We start from the raw sequence: 24,463 nt of genomic DNA, 5'->3' as shown, positions 1-24,463 counted from the left end.
CCCAATATAATATTAATATATTCGTTCACTACATTTGGTGCCGTGAAGTGACCAGAAGAGCATTTTCGGACTTAATAGCAGAAGTCGGTGGTGACAACAATCCTGTGAGGTGACAGAAGACCGTGAGGACCCAGGAAGGAAGTTCTAGGAAACCTAACAATTGGTAAGTGTGCCTTGTTCATTATTTTTTTTTTTTTTTTCCTTAAATAGTTTTTTTTTGTCATTATATTCTTCACAATGGCTTTGGCTGTGTCTGGCGGTGACAATAGCACTAAGGGAGAGGATGTGAATATATGGCTGCTAAATTATATAAAAAGTCATGGGGGGCCTTATGAGATTCCCCAAGAATATAGACAGTCATGGGATTTAATGAAATGTTTTTTATCCGATAATGTCTTTGATAAGAAAACTAAAGAAAAGAAACGTAAGGGTATCATTATTCAGGGACTACTGTCTTGTTGTACAGAATTAATAGAGGAGATTAAGGAAAAAAAGCAGAAAATTCTAGAACAGACTCAGAGATATGAGGAAATGGAGAAAGGGTTGAATGAGAGGATATCAGATCTCAGGTTGCACGCTATCACTACTGGGGAGGCATTGATTGAAAAGGCAAAATTATGTGATGATTTAAGTCGGGTAAATGAGGAATTGTCAGTAAAAATACAAATTGTTGAGAAACAGTTGGAGGAGTGTAAACATGCTGCTAACATTGCTTTTGATAAATTGGTAGAAAAATCAAGTTACACGCATCAAAATGATACCTCTAAAATAAAGCCTGATGCCAAAGATTATAAGCCAATATATCCTTGGGATGAGTTACATGCAGCCCCATGCATACCAGCAGCTCCTACCACTACAACAACTGTATTGAACACTGACGATTCAAGTGAAATTAAATTGATTACAAAACAACTAAAGCCACAGGAGATGGAAGCTATTATAAGGGAGATAGGTCAGGTACCCCGCTATGATGTAAACAGGTTCATGAAATGGTTCTGTGATTTGCAGAGAGTCAGAGACACATACAACTTGAATGTGGAGGACCTAACTAGAATCGTGCAGAAAAGTGTAGGTAACGGATTGTGGGCACGGATTTTGCAAAATTGTGGCCAGCGTCATAAAACTAAGGATGTTTTAAAGGAACTATTGAAAGCATTGTATGGTGTGACGACAAATGTGTGCTTGTCAGGAAAAATCAGGCAAATGAAGGATGAATGCCCATATGAACTTGCAGATAGAATTAGCATTGTGATGGGATATGTGATGACTGGGAATCCCGGTTTTGAGCGTGGTGGTTTGGTTCATAGGGCAATGTTATTAGAAGCATTGGATGGTGATGTCAGGGAAGGCATTTTATCTGTTACACCTGATCCTAGCGATTATAGTGATATTTTGTTAAGAGTGGATAATGGGTGGAGGAGAAAGTGCAGAGAGGACAGTCTTGCGGTTGATGCAGCTAGAACTTTTAGAGTCGAGGGTCAGCAAAATAGAGATGATTCAGGACCCTGGAGAGGAAGATCTTATAACACTTCAGGTAGTTATAGGAGGCCAGAACCCAGAGGAAAGCCTAGTAAACAGCCTTGGGTGCCGTTTAGTGAAATAAGAAGTGAGAGAGATCGTTTGCAGGAGGAGCTATATAAGATACAGGAAGAAATGAAAAAAATAAAAGCAGGAGGGGTCAAAGTAGCAACAGTAGAAAAGGAAAGTGCTGTGTCTCCCTCTACCAGTCGTTGTTAGGGGTTCCGAGCCCCCCACGCCCCTTCCTGCCGATTCTTAACTGATTTAACATTAGACTCCTGGGGGCGGCCCACTGTTGATGTAACATTAGGGGGAACTCGTGTAAATGCGCTGTTAGATAGTGGGGCAGCTATTAGTTTTAGTAAATCAGTTGTCCCTGGAAATGAGAAAATTAAAATAACAGGTGTCACTGGACATTCCATTGAAGCTCCTTTTGTGCGTGGTGTTGAGATGCAAATAGGGGGAGAGAAGTGGAAGTGTGATGTTGTTTGTCAAAATCAGGACATAATTGGTGCTGATGTCTGTGTACAGCAGGGTCTGGTAGTTGATCTTGCAAACATGAAGTTGTGGATGATGCCTGAAAATGACGGATTGGGTCATGTGTGGCATCCTCCCATGGAATTGGTAACAGCAGCAGTAAAGCCCGTCGGTTTGTTACATGGAGATTGGGACCCCTGTTGGGATAGTCTAATGGGTGAATTTGAAGACATAATGGCTAAACATAAACAAGATTGTGGTAGGATGAATACAATGATTTTATTGGAAGGATTTGATCCGGCACCTCTCAAGCAATACCCAGTTCCAAAAGAGGCCATTAAACCTATAACAGAAGCTATAAAACAATTGGAGGCGCAAGGTACATTAAAAAGGGGTGCATCAATATGCAATTCGCCAGCCTGGCCAGTCATCAAACCTGATGGGTCATTCAGGCTGACGATAGATTACCGTGCCTTAAACAAATATGCTAAAAGTATGGCACCTGTAGTAGCAGCTTACCCTGAAATGATTGTCAAGTTGACGCCAGAAATGAAATGGTTTACGGTCATTGATATCAGTAACAGTTATTGGAATTTACCCCTTGACCCAACATGTCAATACAAAACAGCCTTCAGCTGGGTGGGCCTTCAATATTATTGGACAGTTCTTCCGCAAGGCTACAAAGACAGTGCAGCAATATTTCACTCACATATGAAAGAAGTGATTGATAAATTTTCAAAACCTGAAAGAGTAATTTCATATGTTGATGACATTTTGATTGGGTCAGCCTCTATGGAGGAGCATGTGAACGATGTGAGTGAAATGTTATTGCTTTTGAGAGAAGCAGGTCTGAAAGTTAATCCAAAGAAAATACAATTGGGAAAGCAAGAAGTCCAATTTTTGGGTGTTACTGTAGCACAGTCAGGGCGAAGTATCAATGAACAAAGGGTCGAGCTGATAGGTAAGCTACCCTTGCCCACTGATGAAAAAAGTCTGAGACAATTCTTAGGCATGACAGGTTTCTGCAGGGAGTTTGTGCCTCATTATGCATCATTAACAGAGTGTTTGTATGATCTGCTGAAGCAAGATGAATGGAAATGGAAATCAGAGCACACACAAGCTATTGAAGCATTAAAGGAAACTTTAGGCAATGCCCCTTCATTAGCATCACCAGACCCCAACAAAGATTACAGACTCTATCCACATGTAGGCCTTAGTACTTTGTCTGTTGCACTCACCCAAGACTATTTTGGAAAACAAAGACCTGTGGCCTATGCTTCATGTTTACTATCAACTGTAGAACAGAAGTATCCTTTGTGTACTCGTATGGTGCTGTGTTGTTATTGGGCAATCAACAAATTCAGGTACTTGACAGGTACACAAAGAGTCATCATTGCTAGTCATCACACTCCTATAGTCATGTTAGCAAATGGAAAATGGAAAGAAGCAGATGTGAATTGTAAAAGGCTGGCGAGGTGGACTACAGCTTTATTGTCAGAGAATATTGAGGGTTTGATGTTAAAAGAACCTAGTGTCCTGATTGGTGGATTGATGATTGAAGGTGAAGCTCACGAATGTCAAGTGCAAGGAAAGAGTTTGCAACACAGAGTTTTTACTGCCGTATCCAAACCTTTTGACCTTGAAAGTGAATGTTGGTACATTGATGGTTCCTCTTATTATAAAGATGGAAGTAGAATCTCAGGGTTTGCTGGTGTTTGTGTAAAAGATGGCGAGGTACAGAGACAATTCTCATATTCGTGTAGAGCTCGTTCTGCACAGTATGTGGAGATAGCAGCACTTCTGCAAGTTCTCATTGAGTTAAGAGATGATGGTGGAATTGTTAACATTGCTTCTGACTCAGACCAGGTATGCAAGGGTGCAGTTGTCTATCTTTCATGGTGGAATGTGATGGGCCTTAAAGGGACAGATGGCAGTGAGATAAGATATGCATCCCTATGGAAAATGATAGAGGAGGAAACGCAATTCTTTTCAAAAATTAATATCCGGAAGGTACAGGCCCACAGAAAACAAACAACCGAGCACTACTGGAACAATACTGTAGATAGATTAGCAAAGGAGGCTGCAGTAACATCCCCCGAATGGCCTCATATAGAGCATACTTTGTCATTTCCAGTGTCTGCCCTTACACGTGCTCAAGCAAAAGGAATTGAAGAAAGGACACGTGAGTTGGCTAATTTACAAGATCAGGATGAGGAATTAGCTCAACTAAAAGAAATGTGTAGGACTGGGCCCATGCAGTTTGAGGGTCAAGAGATGCAGGTGAAGGATGGCCTTCTAATAACTTACAAAAACAATTTATCTTTATGGGTTGCCCCAAAAGGTGTGAGGAAAGACATTCTTACATGGATTCATGGATCCCCTGCTGGTGGACACCCCAAACTTCCTTTAGCTTTAGAGAGATTAGATCATGTAGCATGGTGGCCTCAAAATAAACAACACATGCAGGACCATATCTTATCGTGTTTGATGTGTGCCAGGCATGATCCCGCAAATAGGAAGAGGAGAGGGGCACTGATGAGACAAGCTCCCATGGGACCATGGGAGCGAATACAAATTGATTACACAGGTGAATTGCCTAACACTGCACACCAGAACAAATATTTACTGGTTGTGGTGGATTCCTTCAGTCACTGGGTTGAAGCTTTCGCTACCAAAAATTGTACTGCCACTACTACTGCAAGGATCTTGGTCAAAGAAATATTTAGTCGGTGGGGGATACCAAAAGTTTTAGACAGTGACAATGGGCCAGGATTTGTAGGTAATGTGATACAAGAGACATGCAAGCTCCTTGGGGTCATCCAAAAATTTCACATCTTCTATCACCCTGAGTCTGCGGGACAGGTTGAACGAATGAACAGGACAATTAAAAATGCTCTTAGAAAGGTTGTCAATGAGCAAGGTACCGATTGGGATGAAAAATTACCCTTTGTTCTGGCAACTATTCGTTCCAGAGTTTGCAGGTCCATAGGCTTTGCCCCTTATGAAGCTCTGCTCGGCAGAACAATGAGAACGTGGGAACATCTGATAAATCCGGTCCCAGCCGCATTAGAAACTGTGTCATTATCTGAATCATGGGTAGAGACCTTAAAGGATCATGTGATTACAGTACATAAGGCTGTATGTGCCACTGATGAATGTACCCATAAAAGCTCACAACAGTGGTTTAATGCGATGGGTGATACCAGCGAATACCAAATTGGGGCTAGAGTAATGTTACAGGATTTTTCTGGGTTTCACCCATTTCCTAGGGCAAAGTGGAAGGGCCCTTATGCAATCATAGACAAAATTGGACCCTCTGTTTACTTATTAGACTTGGGAGAGGATAGGTCAAGATGGAGTCATGCATGTCAGATCAAAGCATTTAAAGGAAAAGTGGATTTGATGGAGGAAAGCATTGTCTAACTTTCTTCCTGAGATTGTCTTTCAGGTCCCAGGAGTAATGCGAATACCAGAGGACTACATCAACATGAAGACATTCCCCCTGGACAAATACAAGCCTTCTCTATTAGCATGTGTGTTGATAACAGTGTCAATCACTCTACTACTTTGCATTACAAACATCAGAGTGGAAACGTGTCAAGTTAAAGTGGAGAAATCTGATCGAAGTAAAAGAAGTGTAGTGGATCATACTACAGAACTTACTGTTTTACGGGAATCAGAAGGCATCCAGATACATGGGGATATGGTAAAGGGCATAGCCGGGGGGTGGATAGTCGTTAGATGTGAGATCATGATGCCAAAATCTGATTACTTTGTGGAATCTGCTGTTTGGACTTACCCAGAAGGAAGCGATCGTCACAGGAGTACAGATATAATATTAGTGGAGACAGAGAATGGACCACAAATGCAAATGACTTTGGAAAGGAATTTTACAGTATTTAAGGAGGGTATTATATCCTGTAGTCCTCATGACATGGAGGATGGAGTCTATACAAAAATCTTACATATAATGGTCACAAATTCTAGAGACTGTCCTACAATTTTACAGTGGCCAGAACATGGACTTTTCCTTGAACGGACTCAAAATTTAGTATATAGCGATGTTTCATATTTATCATTACCATTATTGTTGAATTTTACATCATTTAACATTCCAGAGAGTTGCCCAAAATCAATGGGATTATGGTTTAAAACGGTTTTTCAAACACATGTAAACTTATTTTGGGATGCTACACAAGGGCTTAATTTTAAGAAAGTTTCAAAGAGGGATCTGGGTACTGATATCATATCAGGCCTCAGTTTGGGTAGTTCGATTTGGAATAGGGTTGATATAGAGAGTTTAAATATAAGAGAACAGAATTTTGTGGGTGGATTACAGCAGATACTGCTTAAAGGGGGAAGAGTGGATTTAAACACTCTAGCTGAAATGAAAATAGATATTCAGAACATTCACACCATTGCTGCAGATTTGCAGAACATTCAAATGTCGGTGAGTGCACTGAATAAAACTCTTCAAACCAATAATGTATCCAAGTCTATAGTCTGTGGTATTATAGGAAACTTGCTGAGTGTAAGAAAATACCACCACTTACAGTTGAATTGGATACATTATTTAAGAGGGATAGTAGGAAAATTATAGAATTACAAGAACTGGTAAAGGAAAACCTCATTAGTTCTAATAAAATTGCTAAAGAATTTCAGGAGCCTTGGTGGAGCATACCCAATAACACTTTTACTCACCCGCTATTGAGAACTCTGTCCATAATTTTTGTGTTTATTCAATTTATATTAATATGTTTTTTGTTTGGTTTATATTGTTGTGGTAGAAGACAACTAAGAACAATCCAGAGGAAGAAGCAAAGCATAGAGATGGCTTCAATCTTAAGAGCCAGGGATGTCTGAGCAGTTTGGTTGTGAATCGATTCTGATTCGAACCGATCCAAGTGGGGGTATATGTTGTAATATGTTGGCCAATTTATAATGTATAATATTGGCCAATGTATAATATTGTATTGGAGTATGGGTTGAGCAGAAATTGCCCAAGCCAATTCAATTTTAAGATAACAGTTGAAGATCCTTTGATGTGCAAGTCTCATGCAAGTCTACCCAGGGGTGTGAGGTATGGGCTGTTAACCTAATTGAACATTTCAAAGGGTACATTGTTTAAAGGACCATAGAAGAAATATTTATTGATGGTAATTAGACCTGAGGGGGTAACAATGGGATCAGGGAGTGTTTTGGGTTGGCCTAGCGGAGGCTCCCTCCTGTGGGGCTAATATATCAGGGGGGCTTGTTGATATGCAGGAATGTAGGTATTCCAAGGGCTCAAAAGGGTGTTCTGTTTATCTAATTAATATATCTAAAGGGGACTTGTTGATGTTGATATGCGGGAGTGCAAATTGGGGTGGTTCACGGCTGTTCAAGTCCTAAATTGGAACGGCCAATCAAATTGCTCAGCCATTCAATATTTAGTGAATATAACACGGCATTCAGTCTATAGGTTTAGTAAGTGAGGCTTGTGTGTGGAAGTTAGGCTTGTCTGTATGGGGGAAGTGAGGCTTGTCTGTGTATGCACACTCAGACCTAAGAACATGGGACTTTGAATTATATCTCCTCTGTCGGATTTCTTTGTCATCTGTGGACTTTGTGCTGTGTTGGAAGTCAATAAAGTGCATCTCTCTGGAAGAATTGGGTTGCTGCGGAAGAGTACTTACATCATCATCATTATAATCACCCAATATAATATTAATATATTAGATCACTACACTGGTGCCGTGACTCGGATGTAGTGAACGAATATATTAATATTATATTGGGTGATTATAATGATGATGATGTAAGTACTCTTCCGCAGCAACCCAATTCTTCCAGAGAGATGCACTTTATTGACTTCCAACACAGCACAAAGTCCAAAGTCCACAGATGACAAAGAAATCCGACAGAGGAGATATAATTCAAAGTCCCATGTTCTTAGGTCTGAGTGTGCATACACAGACAAGCCTCACTTCCCCCATACAGACAAGCCTAACTTCCACACACAAGCCTCACTTACTAAACCTATAGACTGAATGCCGTGTTATATTCACTAAATATTGAATGGCTGAGCAATTTGATTGGCCGTTCCAATTTAGGACTTGAACAGCCGTGAACCACCCCAATTTGCACTCCCGCATATCAACATCAACAAGTCCCCTTTTGATATATTAATTAGATAAACAGAACACCCTTTTGAGCCCTTGGAATACCTACATTCCTGCATATCAACAAGCCCCCCTGATATATTAGCCCCACAGGAGGGAGCCTCCGCTAGGCCAACCCAAAACACTCCCTGATCCCATTGTTACCCCCTCAGGTCTAATTACCATCAATAAATATTTCTTCTATGGTCCTTTAAACAATGTACCCTTTGAAATGTTCAATTAGGTTAACAGCCCATACCTCACACCCCTGGGTAGACTTGCATGAGACTTGCACATCAAAGGATCTTCAACTGTTATCTTAAAATTGAATTGGCTTGGGCAATTTCTGCTCAACCCATACTCCAATACAATATTATACATTGGCCAATATTATACATTATAAATTGGCCAACATATTACAACACTATCTCGATAATGAAGAATTTTCTTAATAATGAGTACACCGTGCTAACATCTTAAAATAGTCCTAGTAAATAACCTGCGTGCCAGATAAATATACATAAATTAATAAAGTGACTTGTGCAAAAGTGCAATCCCTGGGGCAATGACCAAACCACATAATGTAATAAATAATCAAAATAACATAAAAATGACTGTGAATACAGCCCAAAAAGGTATTGAAGTGCAAAATTTGCATACAAGTGCAAAAAATAATTAAAATTCTTCGTGCTATAACATAAGAAGTGTAACCTCGTCTTCTCTAAAATATATCAATTACCCAGTGTGCAAAATAATCATAAATGGTAAACTGCAACTAAGAATGCGGGAAAGTGCTCCGCAACAATATAAAACAACATAAAGTTAACATAAAATTAATAATGAGCAAAAATTGTCATATGTGCAGTAATATCATACACGCATCCCTTCAGTGTGAGATGCAATCAAACCACAAACAAAAAAATAAAAATAAAAATATAAATAGTGTAGTCCAAAGAAGTTACAATGGTGCAATACAATCCACACCAATATCATGCAAAATGTGACTTCTAGCGTTCCAATAAAAAAAGTCTATTTAAAAAGTGCAGATAGCAGTGACTTGTGCTGTTCTTTGCTTCTGGTGCACACACCAATTGTTCCCCCCAGCCTCTCACCTCCAGTAGCGGCCCCCAGTGGGCAGAGTCAAGCAGATGGATAATGCTATGATAGAGGGGATATGTTTCCTGCAGCAATTCACCTTCCCTGAGGGATGTCCGTGGATCTGGCTCTCCGCTTCACCTGTCTTTGGACTACACTATTTATATTTTAATTTTTTTGTTTGTGGTTTGATTGTATCTCACACTGAAGGGATGCGTGTATGATATTACTGCACATATGACACTTTTTGGCAGTTTGGTACGGGAGGATAGAGCAGCGCCACATATTATTCTATCACAGTGGGATACTGTGAGTTAGGCTGAAAGATCTACAGTGGGTTACTGTGAGTTAAACTGGAAGACCTACAGTAGGATATTGTGAGAGAATGTGTTGCCATAGAAGACAGCGGTTGCTACAAGATACAGATTGCTGCATTCAAGCCTAAAGGCCCTCGTTCTGTATTGCTGTCTGCTTAGTTCAGGCATGTCCAAAGTCTGGCCCGTGTTCCCGTTTAATGCAGCCCCACTGGTAATTTGTATATTTATACCTTTTGTGGTCCCCAACAAATTAATTGGGGGGCCCACAAAAGATATATGCTGTATTTATCAATCTGGCAGCCTTGGAGGGGACAGGACGACTGTCGTCAGATTACATACAGGAGAATCTCCTGTTTACTCAGAGGCCTCTGTAAAAGGAAGTCGGAACTTTGTATTAAAGAGGCCGCCGAGTAAACAGGAGATTCTCCTGTATGTAAACTGTTGGTGCTCGTCCTGCCCCCTCCCTGTCCCCTCCGAGGCTGCAGATGGCCATTGATCAGGCTGCACTGATGGCAATGGTGAGGCTGCATTCATGGCACTGATTAGGCTGGGCACCAAACCTTATTTTGCTTCACAGTTCTTTATTTAAAATGTAAGTTTTTTCCTGAAACTTCCCTCTTAAAGTGAAGGTGCGTGTTATATGCCTGTGCGTGTTATACCCTGATAAATACGGTATATCCAAATAATACGCCCAAGCTCATCCTTAGACTCTTCACCAAACACAGCCATAAAGGCAAGAGAATTCTTGTTGGGAAGTGTATTAGTTAATTTGCATTTAGTTTTAATGGTTCAAAGAATGTCAGGCAAAATGGTCAGCCCTCACGCATGTTCACTTCATCAAATCTGGCCCTCTTTGAAAAAAGTTTGGACACCTCTGGCCTAGTTATATTGTCTGCAGAGTTTGCCTTAGTTGCTATTGCCTAAGGGTGTCCTGTGCCCTAAACCCTCTTTCCCCACTGTTCCTGTTAAGAGAAATAAAACTCTTTGTTCATTTTTACAAAAAGTGACTGGCGCCCAATCTTTCCACCTTGCACTACACCCACTATGCCTAGTAACCTGCACCCTGAGGAGAAATGTCAGCTCTCCCTGGCTCTGGGGGTCACCATCAGGCCCTTGGAAGTCAAGAAGGCCGCTACACTTCGCTAATGTAACCCCAGTCCAGGGAAGAGGAAAACAAGGATGGTGTGCAGGCAACTGATAATTTGACTGGTTGTTAGGACGCCGGTGGCTGGAAGGTTGTTTTGGTGCACAATGAAGATCCTTGACTTTGTGTAACTAGAAGGCAGTCTTGATCCACCCACTGGCTTGTATACAATGTTCTATGCAATTTTTATGCATTTTGCCAAGGCACCCCTGAAGACACCCTGGTCGAAAAAAAGCTGTTTCATACAGTTGGAGCTAGCCCTTCCAGCTCTCAGCCTCTAAAGATAACGGATCAGCTACTTTCAAAACACTGGGTAATCTCCCACATTTCTTAGGAACTGTTGAATTCCCTCAGGTTTCTCTGCCAGATTAGCCCCTCAAACCAGTTCTCCCTGGTCTTCTCTGCCAGAAGGACAAAGGTACCTGGTCTACTGTAAGTTTATCCACCACCACTTGAAGTCTCTATGTTCACGTGGCCTGATCTTATACTCGTTTGAAGCTGCTGGAATACTCATTGGAATTTAGACATTTGACCCTCAGGTTCATGTTACTTTAAGTTAGTGGTTTGTTGGGAACCGTTTTTCTTAGAAATGATTCACAACCCAGTATTCCTTTCAAGAGAGACAATGTGAGAAAAAGTACCTCTCCACAGAATGGATAGAACCCATCCACAAACTGTCTTCAATGATGATGGAACTATCTGAATATCTCTTTAGGGGCCAGTGGCAGCTGGTGCTCAAAATTTTTGGGGGGCGCAAACCGAAAAATTCCCATCAATCGCAGCCACTATGCCCATCAAACGCAGCCACTGTACCATGAAACAGCCACTGTGCCATCAAACGCAGCCACTGTGCCCATCAATTGCCGCCACTGTGCTATCAAATGCAGACACTGTGGCCATTAAATGCAGCCACTGTGCCCATCATATGCAGCCTCACTGTGCCCCATCAAATGCAGCCTCACTTAACTTACAGGCAGCTCTGTCGGGCCGTGCGTTGCACGGAGCTGCCGACGTCACTTCCGGCTTCACTCTGGATCAGGAAAACTTAAGTAACCTCTTAACTTCAACAACAAAGCTCCCCCGTAGTAATACTAGGGGCGGAAGCTGCTCGGCACTTTGGATTGTGCTGCAAAGCAGGTCAAAAGCCTGCAAACGAAGCGCCTCGTCTGCAATCTTGTGATTGCATTGACATGGTGCTTCCCATAGTGCACTGTGTCCGGCGCCCGAACACAGTGCACTTAGAGAACATTTTTTTTTGGTAAATGCTGGGTGGGGGGGCGCCCGTGCGCCCCCTATGGACGGGCCGCCAGTGTTAGGGGCCTTATTATCATTCCTATATATATTTGTTGCCTGCTCTCCTACAGCTTGTCGGAATCTGTTTCAACCTGTGGGTGGACAGCCCTTATGTCTAGTACACACGATCAGAAAATCGGACCAAAAATACAGCTTTCGTGGTGATCATATGATAATCTGATCATTAGTACAGAGGTTTTGAGAATCAATCATAGCAGTTCACGTAAAATTATCCGAAGGGACAAACACAAACTTTTTTCTCCTACGATACCAGAACTAACAATTTTTGTTTATTCAGTACAGTAAAAATTGGAAGACCAAGAAGATACTTGGAAACGAAAGAACACATTACAATACAACACATTACATCACTTGCGGGCGCTATGGGACTCGCAACCAAGTGGGGCCTAGTGAGGATGAGAGCACCGCTGGCACAGTCTCCCAGCCAGGGGAAGAGAGAGGAGAGGAAGAGGCAAGCTGTGACCTGTGCCCAATGCAGCGTGACCTGTGCCCAATATAGCGTTGCCTGTGCCCAATACAGCCTGGTCTGCCTGTGCCCCATACAGCCTCACCTGTGCAGAGGAAGAGGCAAGCCACCCGGAATCAGCAGAGAGCTGAATTGCCTGATGTAATAGCTTTCATTAGAACTTCCAGTGTTCCCGGGGCTCACGTCACATAGCTCCACCTCTTGGCCCGGCGCCTTTGATAGACAGAACGCCAATCCAATGCAGGAAGTGTGACGTCATCAAAGGCATCAGGCCAAAAGGTATGTGACGATGAGCCCCGCGAAGAAGGGAAATTCAAATGAAAGCTATTACAGCGGGCAAACCCGCTCTCTGCTGATCCGGGTGGCTTGCCTCTTCCTCTGCACAGGTGAGGCTGTATGGGGCACAGGCAGACCAGGCTGTATTGGGCACAGGCAATGCTGTATTGGGCACAGGTCACACTGCATGGGGCACAGGTCACGCTGTATGGGGCACAGGTCACGCTGCATTGGGCACAGGTCACGTTGTATGGGGCACAGGTGACGCTGCATTGGGCACAGGTCACGCTGTATGGGGCACAGGTCACGCTGCATTGGGCACAGGTCACGCTGTATGGGGCACAGGTCACACTGTATGGGGCACAGGTCACATTGTATGGAGCACAGGTCACGCTGCATTGGGCACAGGTCACGCTGCATTGGGCACAGGTCACCCTGCATGGGGCACAGGTCACCCTGCATGGGGCATAGGTCACGCTGCATGGGGCATAGGTCACGCTGTATGGGGCACAGGTCACGCTGCATTGGGCACAGGTCACGCTGCATTGGGCACAGGTCACGCTGCATTGGGCACAGGTCACGCTGCATTGGGCACAGGTCACGCTGTATTGGGCCCAGGTCATGCTGTATGGGGCACAGGTCACGCTGCATTGTGCACAGGTCACGCTGCATTGTGCACAGGTCACGCTGCATTGACACTAGGGCAGCTGTGGGGAGGGGGCTGTTTGCAGGGGGGCCCCATACAACATTTTGCTATGGGGCCCTGCTATTTCTAGTTACGCCCCTGGACTCACCTGTTGATATCCTGCTCATCAGTCCTGCCTACTTAAGCTGTCCAGTCCAGAGGATTTCTGCCTTTACCTTGGTCACATCTCTAGAAACGCTCTCCTGTGTTTCTGTTGAAGACTTGCTTGGCTGACATTCCTTCTGGCTCCAGATCTTGCTTGCTGTTCTACTACGCTCATCTCTGGCTCCTTGACATTTTGGCTTGTTTGACTATCAGTTCTGGTTCCTGAACTCTGGCTATGTTTTGACTACATTTACTCTGTTTACCTTTTTCTATTATTATTTAACAAGTGTGATTTAACTGTACTTCCGTCTCAATCTAATTCATGGTTTCTGACAGTAGGCAAAGGCCATGAATTCAGAAGATACAGCCAAGCCACCTGTTGGTAATATTATTTCCAGATTGGATGAGCAGGATCACTGCATGGATCAGTTTGTCATGGCGTTACAAACGCTCCTGAGTCACACGGCTCACCTGGAATCTCCCACTGTGGCTGGTCCGATACAACCGGTGTTGCAGGCCGTCCCTGCTGCTGCTCCAGTCTCTGTGCAGGCACCCGCCTTGAGTATTAACTCTATACAGGTATGTCTGGTTCCACTCCGCTTCCCCAGCATTTTGGGGACGATCCAGTGCAATGCAGCGGGTTTCCCAACCAGGTTGAGATAAACTTTGAGATGCTGCCCCAGGCATTTCCCACAGACAGAAGCAAAGTAGGTTTCGTGATATCTTTGCTTTCTGAGAGAGCCTTGGCCTGGGCAAACCCTCTATGGGAGACGCAAAAACCTGTTGTCTTGAGTTACCCTGAGTTTGTAACTTATTTTAAAAGGGTATTTGATGTTCCCGCGCACTCCGCTTCTGCTGCCAAGTGCCTCATGTCCATCAGAGTACGAGAACTGTTGCCGATTACGCCATTGAATTCCGTACTCTGGCAACAGAGGTTGCTTGGAACAATGAGGCCCTCGTGGCTGCTTTTTCTCATGGTCTCTCGGATACCATCAAGGATGAGATAGCAGCCTGAGATATACCCACTGAGCTTGAGAGGTTGATCATGTTTGCCATCCTCATTGACTCCAGACACAGAGAAAGACTCCCTTTTGAAGGAGCGCTTGCGGAAGCCTCCTGTACATTTGTCTCCAAACTTTGCAGTCCCATCTTTGCCTCCCTCAACTCCCATGCCTCCTGGTACCAAGTCAGTCTCTGAAGATGAACCTATGCACTAGGGCTTCACACGTCTCTCTGTGGATGAGAGAACCCTTAGGAGGAGGGAAAGATTGTGCCTTTATTGTGGCCAGACAGGTCACTTTTTTAAGTCTTGTCCTACCCGTCCAGGGAACGCCCGAACCTTGAGGCCCTGTCATGGACAGACGTTAGGTGGCGCTGTTTCGTCCCCAGTTATCCAGAAGGATAAGTTCCTGGTTTCGGTTACGCTTTTCTTTTGGGCTAGAGTCGTCCGTCGAGATACAGGCTCTGATCGACTCTGGGGCTGCAGGCCTGTTCATTGATGCTGCCTTTGTATCGAAGCACTCGATTTCGCTGCAGCTGCATGACACTTTACTTGCCATTGAGGCTCTTGATGGAAGACCTCTACAGCCTGCCCATGTGACTCATGAGACTGTTCCGTTGTCCATGGCCGTAGGGGCTCTTCACCATGAGATAATCCAATTCCAAGTTATTTCCTCACCTGTTTCCGCTGGTTATTGGTTATCCTTGGTAACAGAAGCACAACCCCTCTTTTGATTGGCTCCGTGCTGAGGTTCTCTCCAGGACACCACAATGCAGTAAGACATGCTTCCAGAAGGTAGCCAAGGTCCTGTGCACCTCTTCACTCCCCTCCCTGCCTGAGGAGTACCGTGAATTTAGCGATGTCTTTGACAAAGGTTAAGCCAGCAGTTTTCCTCCACTCCAGGCGTATGATTGCTCAATTGACCTTCAACTTGGTGACATACCCCCTCGTGGCTGGGTTTACCCTCTGTCGGTCTTGTAGGATAAGGCCATGGAGGAGTATGTTGCAGACGCACTTTCTCAAGGTTTCATCCCCAAATCCTCGTCTCCTGCTGGTGCTGGTTTGTTCTTTGTGAAGAAGATTAGTTATGAACTGGGACCTTGTATTGATTATAGGGGTCTCAATCGTTTCACGATTAAGAATGCCTATCCGATTCCATTAAGGAGTTGATTAAGTGACCACCTCAAGGGAGCAACAGTTTTCACAAAGCTTGATTTGAGAGGGGCATATAATCTTGTGAGGATTAAGGAGGGCGACGAGTGGAAAACTGCATTTAATAGCAGAACAGGCCATTATGAGTACCTCGTAATGCCTTTTGGCCTTTGTAACGCCCCGGCAGTTTTCTAGGAATTAACAATGTCCTCCGAGATTTGTTGCAGGTATGTGTGTTGGTTTATCTCGACGATATCCTGATATAAGTCCCTGGAGAGCGACCACACAGATGTCTGTCGTGTGCTTCAGAAACTAAGAGAGGACAATCTCGATTGTAAATTGGAGAAGTGCAAATTCCATCGTGAAAAGGTTAAATTCCTGGGTTATGTAATTTCCACTGCTGGTTTTTCGATGGACCCAGAGAAACTTTCAGCAATCCTACAGTGGCCCCGCCCGTGGGTTTACGTCCTCTGCAGCGTTTACTTGGCTTTGACAACTATTATGGGAAGTTTATTCGTAACTTCTCGTCTCTGGTCAAGCCCCTGACTGATAATGACCAGAAAGGACGGTAACCCACATGCTGTGTACACACGATCGGAAATTCGGCCAGCAAAAGACCGATGAGAGTTTTTGGTTGGAAAATGCAACCGTGTGTATGCTTTTGCTGGCCGAATTCCAGCCAGCAAAAGATTGAGATTTGTATGTTCTCAATTTTTCGGTCGTAAAAAGTTCCTATCCGAAAATGCAAAAAAATAATAAGAGTATGGGACTTTAAATGAGGCAGGCTCAAGCACAACATGAGAATAAGAATTTATTATACATGAATGTCAAATTGCGTAACGTTGTATATGACAAATAATTGCTCAATGCATATGCAGACATCTTGGAAAATACATAGCATACATATAAACAGAATGTAAAACATGATTACCATAACAGGGGAACTATTGTACATATTTCATAGGTATGATGAAATGGAACTAGTAATATACAGTAAAGTCATAAAAATATTATTGTAAAAATATTGATGGAAGTGTGAGGGTTTACATCCTCAAAATCTCGACGGGTTTCGTCGGTAACCTGACTCATCAGGAGTGGATGCTGAATGTCTAAGTAATAAAAGGTGTTCTAAATCAAAGGCCCATGATATGGAAAATATTATATGTAAAGAGGTTTATATAGAAAAAGAGATGGTCAAGTCCACAAACTTACATCCAATTGGAATGCTGAACTCGAATAATCCTGGTATGCAGGAGTCACCACATCAAGCCTCCCCAGGAGCTGAGGTGCAAAGGTCCGCCCGGAACAACAGGCCCACGGTAAAAGGCCCCCAGCCAGTGAACAAATATAGTATATTGAGTATTGTGCCAATAATGGCAAGACCATTTTCTTGCCAGAAATATCATGAGCTTGGTTTTGGATAGGTTGAGTTTGAGGAAGTGATGTGACATCCAGGCTGACATGTCTGCTAGTAAGTTGGTGATGCGTGAGGAGACAGATGGAGTGAGCTGGGGGGAGGAGAGATAGATTTGGGTGTGATCAGCGTAGATATGATATTTAAAGCCGTGGGAGGCAATCAACTGACCCAGGGAGGTGGTGTAGATTGAGAAAAGGAGAGGTCCAAGAACAGAACCTTGGGGGATCCCAACGGAGAAAGGAAGAGGAGAGGAGGAAGTAGAGTTGTAAGTGACACTGAAGGAGCGGCGGGATAGGTAGGATGAGAACCAGCAAAGAGTACAGTCACGGAGACCAAAGGAGTGGAGTTTGAGGAGGAGGGGGTGGTCCACTGTGTCAAAGGCAGCAGAGAGATCCAGGAGAAGTAGTACAGAAGTGTCCGCTGGTTTTAGCCATTAGTATATCATTTGAGAGTTTAAGGAGAGCAGTTTCCATGGAATGTTGAGGGCGAAATCCAGGCTGAAGGGCATCAAGAAGTTTATTTATGGTCAGATGGTCGCTCAGTCGGTTGTAGACTTATCCTTCAAGAAGTTTGGAGGAGAAGGCGAGTAAGGAGATGGGAGGTAGGTTGTTAAGATTAGTGGGGTCCAGTGAGGGCTTTTTAAGTATGGGGGTGACTAGTGCATGTTTTAGAGAGTTTGGGAAGATGCCACAAGAGAGGGAGAGGTTGAAAATGTGAGTTAGTGTCAGAGGACACCTGTCGCCTCCGTCCGCCGGGCTCCGGGGCGCATGCGCGGTGGACTGGTGCTCCGGCGCACACCCGTACACGGCCCAATGGTGCGGCGCGTGCGGGTGCACAGTAGTCCCCGAGTGCGCACCGTCGCCCATACGGGTGCACGGTAGCGCGTCACACTGACGCGCGCACTGTGGGGGCTACTTCTGACGGCTCCAGTACCCAGTCGGGTTGCTGGTTTGTCTTCAGCTTTTCCTAGTTCCTGCTGCTCTGTGCTCTACACTCCTTGCTGATATCTGTGTTGACCCCTGGCTAGTTTAAACGGACTCCGCTCTCTGCTTGTTACCCTCTGACCCCTAGCTATTCATTAACGGACTTGCACCTTGCTTGATACCCACTGACCTCTGGCTCTTCATTAACGGACTTGCACCTTGCTTGATACCTACTGACCTCTGGCTATTCATTAACGGACTCTGCTCACTGCCTGATACCTGTGCTGACCCCTGGCTTGCCTTAACGGACCTTATGCTCTATCTGATTACCCGGCTCTGACCCTTGGCTTGTTTCACGGACTTGTGCTCTACCTGATTACCCGGTTCTGACCCCTGGCTTGTTTCACGGACTTCCTGCAATTCCACTCGGTCCCCGGACTCAGCAGTGGCACCTTCTCCTGCACCTTCAGTCAGCTTCTGAAGACGCCTACTGGGCCTACAAGTCCTATACCTTTGGAGCTCCCACCTGCTGGAGGCCCGTGCCTCTGCGTGTCCCCTGCTCCCTGTATCATCTCCAGGGACAGGGTGCACGTGGTCGTAAGGGCGAGCCGCTCTCGGCATCTTGGCGCTCTCCTCTGGAGATCTTGTGTCAGCAGGTTTCCGCTCTTGCTGACTCCGTTCAAAAATTGCAGGAGGGATATACCCAGATTGACAGCCGTCTGTAACAAATTACGGGGTCACTTCCATCTGCAGCCGCAGCTCCCGCACCCAGTAGTGGGAGTCCGCCCCCTCAGGCTACCGCCAATCCCACAGTCATAATGGCGCTCCCAGAGCCCAGGGTTCCTACACCGTAGTGTTTTTCAGGGGACCAGAAGAAATTTGGGGCCTTTAAAAACGCCTGTTCTCTCTACTTTGCCCTTCAGCCCAGAACCTTCTCATCTGAGATTGTTAAGGTGGGATTTGCGATCTCACTGTTGTCCGAGGAACCCCAAGCCTGGGCCCACGGCTTGATGGAACAGAGAAGTTCAGTGTTAAACATGATAGATTCCTTTTTTGAGAGTATGTCCCAACTCTATGATGATCCGCACCGCACGGCCACAGCTGAAGCAATTCTACACAGTCTGTCCCAAGGAAGGAGGCCAATTGAGGACTATACGGTGGAACTCCGTAAATGGGCGGCCGATACAAATTGGGACGAGCCGGGCCTGCGATACCAGTACCGTCAGGGCTTGTCTGAACTTCTCAAGGATGAGTTGGCCAGGATGGAAACGCCAGCTTCCTTGGAAGAATTAATCCAAGCAGCCACGAAACTGGACAGGCGCCTACGTGAGCGACGCTCAGAGTGTTTTCAAGGCCCGCACCCTGCCTGGACGTCGTCCAGACCCCTTCCTACTCAGTCGCCATCTCCAACGGCTGCTGCAACACCAGTACCCGAGGTTGAGGCTATGCAGCTCGGCCTGCTCCGTGCTCCGCTGACCTCCGAAGAGAGACAACGCAGACGGCAATCTAACTTGTGCCTATACTGCGGGGGTGCCGGACACTTCCTGTGCAATTGCCCAGTAAGACCTAGTAAGTTCTTTTGGCCAAATCTGATGAACTGTCAAACCAATACTGCTCCTAAAACTTACGTGATGTTGTTCGTTTCCTTACAGCTAACGGAGGGGAAAACCCGCTTACCAGCCATCATTGATTCCGGAGCTTGCAGTTGCTTTTTAGACGCTACCTTTGCCCACAGCCTGCATATTCCTCTTCAAACCAAGGCTCAAGGTTTACAAATACACCTAGCCGACGGGTCACTTCCCCGCTCACCTCCCATCACTCAGGAGACCCAACCCATCCTTGTGACCACGGATTCCGGTCATCAGGAATTCCTACGGCTGGACCTCATTCCTTCTCCTATCTTCCCTGTTATACTCGGCTTGCCCTGGCTACAGGCACATGACCCACAAATTGAATGGAGTACTAAGTCGGTATCTTTCTCCTCCCAGTATTGCTCTCAACACTGCCTTCCCACTGCTCCGAAAGTTTGTTCAACGATTACAGTCCCATCGGACAACCTCCAACATGTTCCCCCCGAATACCTCGAGTTTCAAGAAGTCTTTAACAAACAAATGGCTGACTGTCTGCCACCTCATCGGCCTTACGACTGTCCGATCGATCTCCTGCCTGGATCGGAAGTCCCATTCGGCCGTATATTTCCACTCTCAGAAACTGAGCTGGAAGCTCTTAAACAATATATTGACGAAAATCTCAAGAAGGGGTTCATTCATCCCTCGTCCTCACCTGCTGGAGCTGGCATATTCTTTGTAGGGAAAAAGGATGGATCCCTAAGGCCGTGTGTGGACTACCGGCAGCTTAATAATATCACTATCAAAAACAGGTATCCACTGCCGCTCATCCCTGAGTTATTTCAACGGTTCCGATCAGCCAAGGTTTTCTCCAAACTGGACCTCCGAGGTGCCTATAATCTTATCAGGATCAGGGCTGAGGACGAGTGGAAGATGGCTTTTAGGTGCAGATTTGGACATTTCGAATATCTGGTGATGCCATTCGGGCTCTGCAATGCACCGGCTACCTTTCAACACCTGGTGAATGATATATTCTGAGAATACCTGGACGATTTCCTTGTTGTCTACCTGGATGACATTCTTATTTTCTCCTCTACTATTGAGCTGCACAAGGGGCATGTAAAAAAGGTTCTTACCATACTTAAACACAACAAGCTGTACCTGAAAGCCGAAAAATGAGAATTTGAGAAATCAGTTGTACAATTTCTAGGATTCATCATCTCAACCAACGGGGTCGCAATGGATCCACAAAAGATACAAGCAATTCAGGAATGGCCGGCCCCATCTGATAAAAATGGGGTACAGCGTTTTATAGGGTTTGCCAACTTCTACAGGAAATTTATCGTCGGATTTTCCGCTATTGTGGCACCTATCACCCAGTTGACTCGTCAGCACAGTTCCTTTCAGTGGTCCCAAGTGGCACAAGAAGCTTTTCTGAAACTAAAGACCTTGTTCAGTTCCGCCCCGATTCTCTGTCACCCTGACCCAACTCAACCATTTGTACTAGAGGTGGATGCATCAGAAATCGCAACAGGAGCTATCCTTTCCCAAAGACATGGGCCTAAAGCCATCCTACATCCTGTAGCCTTTGCATCTCGGAGACTCAGCCCGCCAGAACTCAACTACGACGTGGGTGACAGGGAGCTGCTGGCCATAAAATTCGCTCTTGAGGAATGGAGGTATTTACTGGAAGGCGCATTACACCCAGTTATGATCTTTACGGGTCACAAAAATTTGGAATACCTCCGGACAGCAAAACGGTTAAAACCTAGACAAGCCCGTTGGGCTCTCTTCTTTTCTCGTTTTAATTTCCATATATCCTATAGACTTGGTGAAAAAAATGGAAAGGCGGATGCACTCTCTCGGATGTTCTCTGCAGATCCATGAACAACTGAACCGAGCACTATTCTCTCCCCACAAAACTTCCTTGGTCTGACTGGCGGACTTAATATCGTCCATCAGCTCTTCATCCAGTCTTTGTGCCGAACCGGAGTACATTCCTTGGAAAGATGTGACGATCTCTTTTGGGTCCGGGGAAAAATTTTTGTACCTTGGGAGATACGGTCTCTAACCCTTAAGATGTGTCATGACCATAAATTGGCAGGTCACTTTGGGACAAAGAAGACATCTGAGTTGATCTCTCGCTCCTTCTGGTGGCCTGGGTGGAGACGGGATTGTAGGGAGTATGTACCCTCCTGTCCTCTATGCCAACGGAACAAAATGCTAAGTCTTGGGGTTTGCTCAAGCCCTTGCCCATCCTGGAACGACCATGGGCTGATGTGTCCATGGATTTTATTGTAGACTTACCTGCCTCGGAAGGCTTTACCACCATTTTTGTTGTCGTCGACCGTCTCTCCAAGATGGCTCATTTTTTACCTATGATGGGTACCCCTTCTGCAGTAGACACAGCCAATATTTTTTTTAAAGAGATAATTAGGCTCCATGGTGTGCCTAAAAGTATTGTGACGGATAGGGGCGTGCAATTTACGTCTAAATTCTGGAGAGGACTCTGCAAAACCCTGGATATCAAAGTCTGCCTCTCTTCAGTGTATCACCCTCAGAGCAACGGCCAGATGGAGAGGACAAACCAAACCTTGGAGCAATACCTCCGTTGTTTCTGTTCTGGCTCCCAGGACGATTGGGCCAGTCTTCTCCCGTACGCTGAATTTGCTTATAACAACTCTGTTCATGCAGCTACCAACCAAACACCCTTTTGGGCAAATTGCTGGTTTCATCCTACATTCCTATCTAATGACATCCCCGAAATGGCAGTCCCTGCGGTTCAAGATAGGATAACCTCTTTGCAATCTAACTTCCGAAGGATCCAAGACATGCTACACAAAGCACAGGAGGATTACAAAAAACAGTATGATCGGGGCAGGAGGGAAAATCCAATATTTAATGTAGGTGAGGAGGTTTGGTTGTCAACTACAAACCTTAAATTACCTCTGCCATCACGAAAACTTGGACCCAGGTTCATCGGACCTTTTCAAATCAAAAGGATAATCAATCCCGTGGCATTTGAACTAGCACTACCAAAAACGTACAGAATCCATTCTGTTTTTCTTGTATCCTTGTTGAAGCCTGTTGTGCCTAGCCCTTTTCCTGGAAGAGGGGAACTTCCTCCCCCGCCGATCAGGGTGGATGGGGAGAATGAGTTCGAAGTGGAGTCCATCCTAAACTGTAGAAAGAGGGGCAGGCAGCTGCAATACCTGATCCATTGAAAGGGATACCCACCTGAGGACAATTCTTGAGAGCCTGCTAGGAATCTGCATGCACCACGCTTAATTCAAGCCTTCCATCAAGAGCACCCGGAGTTGATGTCCAGCTTGGGCATCCAGTGTCCGCCCTTAGGAGGGGTGCACTGTCAGAGAACACCTGTCGCCTCCGTCCGCCGTGCTCCGGGGCGCATGCGTGGTGGACTGGCGCTCTGGCGCACACCCGTACGCGGCCCAATGGTGCGGCACGTGCGGGTGCACAATAGTCCCCCGAGTGCGCGCCGTCGCCCGTGCGGGTGCACGGTAGCGCGTCACGCTGACACGCGCACTGTGGGGGCTACTTCTGACGGCTCCAGCACCCAGTCGGGTTGCTGGTTTGTCGTCAGCTGTTCCTAGTTCCTGCTGCTCTGTGCTCTACACTCCTTGCTGATACCTGTGTTGACCCCTGGCTAGTTTAAACGGACTCCGCTCTCTGCTTGTTACCCTCTGACCCCTGGCTATTCATTAACGGACTTGCACCTTGCTTGATACCCACTGACCTCTGGCTCTTCATTAACGGACTTGCACCTTGCTTGATACCCATTGACCTCTGGCTATTCATTAACGGACTCTGCTCACTGCCTGATACCTGTGCTGACCCCTGGCTTGCCTTAACGGATCTTGTGCTCTATCTGATTACCCGGCTCTGACCCTTGGCTTGTTTCACGGACTTGTGCTCTACCTGATTACCCGGTTCTGACCCCTGGCTTGTTTCACGGACTTCCTGCAATTCCACTCGGTCCCCCGACTCAGCAGTGGCACCTTCTCCTGCACCTTCAGTCAGCTTCTGAAGACGCCTACTGGGCCTACAAGTCCTATACCTTTGGAGCTCCCACCTGCTGGAGGCCCGTCCCTCTGCGTGCCCCCTGTATCATCTCCAGGGACAGGGTGCGCGTGGTCGTAAGGGCGAGCCACTCTCGGCATCTTGGCCTCGGTGAGTATTAGTCGTGACAGTTAGAGAGTGTAAAATTGAGTCAGAGGGTGAGCGTAGCATTTGCGAGGGAGCAGGATCCAGGGGGCAGGTGGTTAGATGAGTGTTGAATAAAAGTTTAGCAACCTCATTAATAGTAGCAGAGTTGAATGAGGGAAGTAATGATTGTATCTGTGGACATGGGGTGTTGCATGGGGGAGGTTTTTGCGCGTTAGAGATCTCCTCATGAATTGTATCAATCTTATTTTTGAAGTTCAAAGATAATAAAAGTATACACTGCGCTAAAATAAAAGTATATGGTGCGGAGCGGCTACATACAGGGTGACAACAACTAAAGAATCATGTGAAAGTAAAATGTAGCGCGTAGATTGTGCAAAAAGTCTTCGATCAAGAAAACAACTAAAATAAACAAATGTCCACAAATGATAAACATAACAGTGGTAAAACTTATAAGTCTCTCAATATAGGTGAAAAAAGGTCCAGTAAGTGAATAAAAAACCAATGACATGGAATGTCCCACTGAAAATGATACGTGGATGTAAGACGACAGATGTTATAACACGGGTAAATCAGATCATCCCCAAGCTGTATCTCACAACTGCATGTGACTTAGTAAAGATGGTGTGTAAGAAACTCTTACCAGATACATTGGACTCCCTTGTCAGCGACAGGGAGTCA

General features: G+C 45.4%; 1 protein-coding gene across 1 annotated transcript; it reads left to right on the top strand.

The window, feature by feature from the left end:
• The first annotated feature begins 233 nt into the window (after nt 1-233).
• On the top strand, nt 234-1,803 carry LOC141105344 (uncharacterized). Its single transcript, XM_073595211.1, has one exon. The coding sequence runs from the start codon at nt 238-240 to the stop codon at nt 1,735-1,737; it is 1,500 nt and encodes a 499-aa protein (XP_073451312.1). The 5' UTR covers nt 234-237; the 3' UTR covers nt 1,738-1,803.
• The last annotated feature ends 22,660 nt before the right edge of the window (nt 1,804-24,463 follow it).

This window comes from Aquarana catesbeiana, linkage group LG08 (genome assembly GCF_042186555.1).
Source record: "Aquarana catesbeiana isolate 2022-GZ linkage group LG08, ASM4218655v1, whole genome shotgun sequence".
In the NCBI taxonomy this organism is placed as follows: Eukaryota; Metazoa; Chordata; class Amphibia; order Anura; family Ranidae; genus Aquarana; species Aquarana catesbeiana.
Note: the sequence above shows the minus strand (reverse complement) of the source record. Positions and strands in the feature narration are given on the sequence as shown.

Coding starts and splice junctions, on each gene's coding strand:
- LOC141105344 (XM_073595211.1), top strand. CDS start 238: ATGGCTTTGGCTGTGTCTGGCGGTGACAATAGCACTAAGGGAGAGGAT.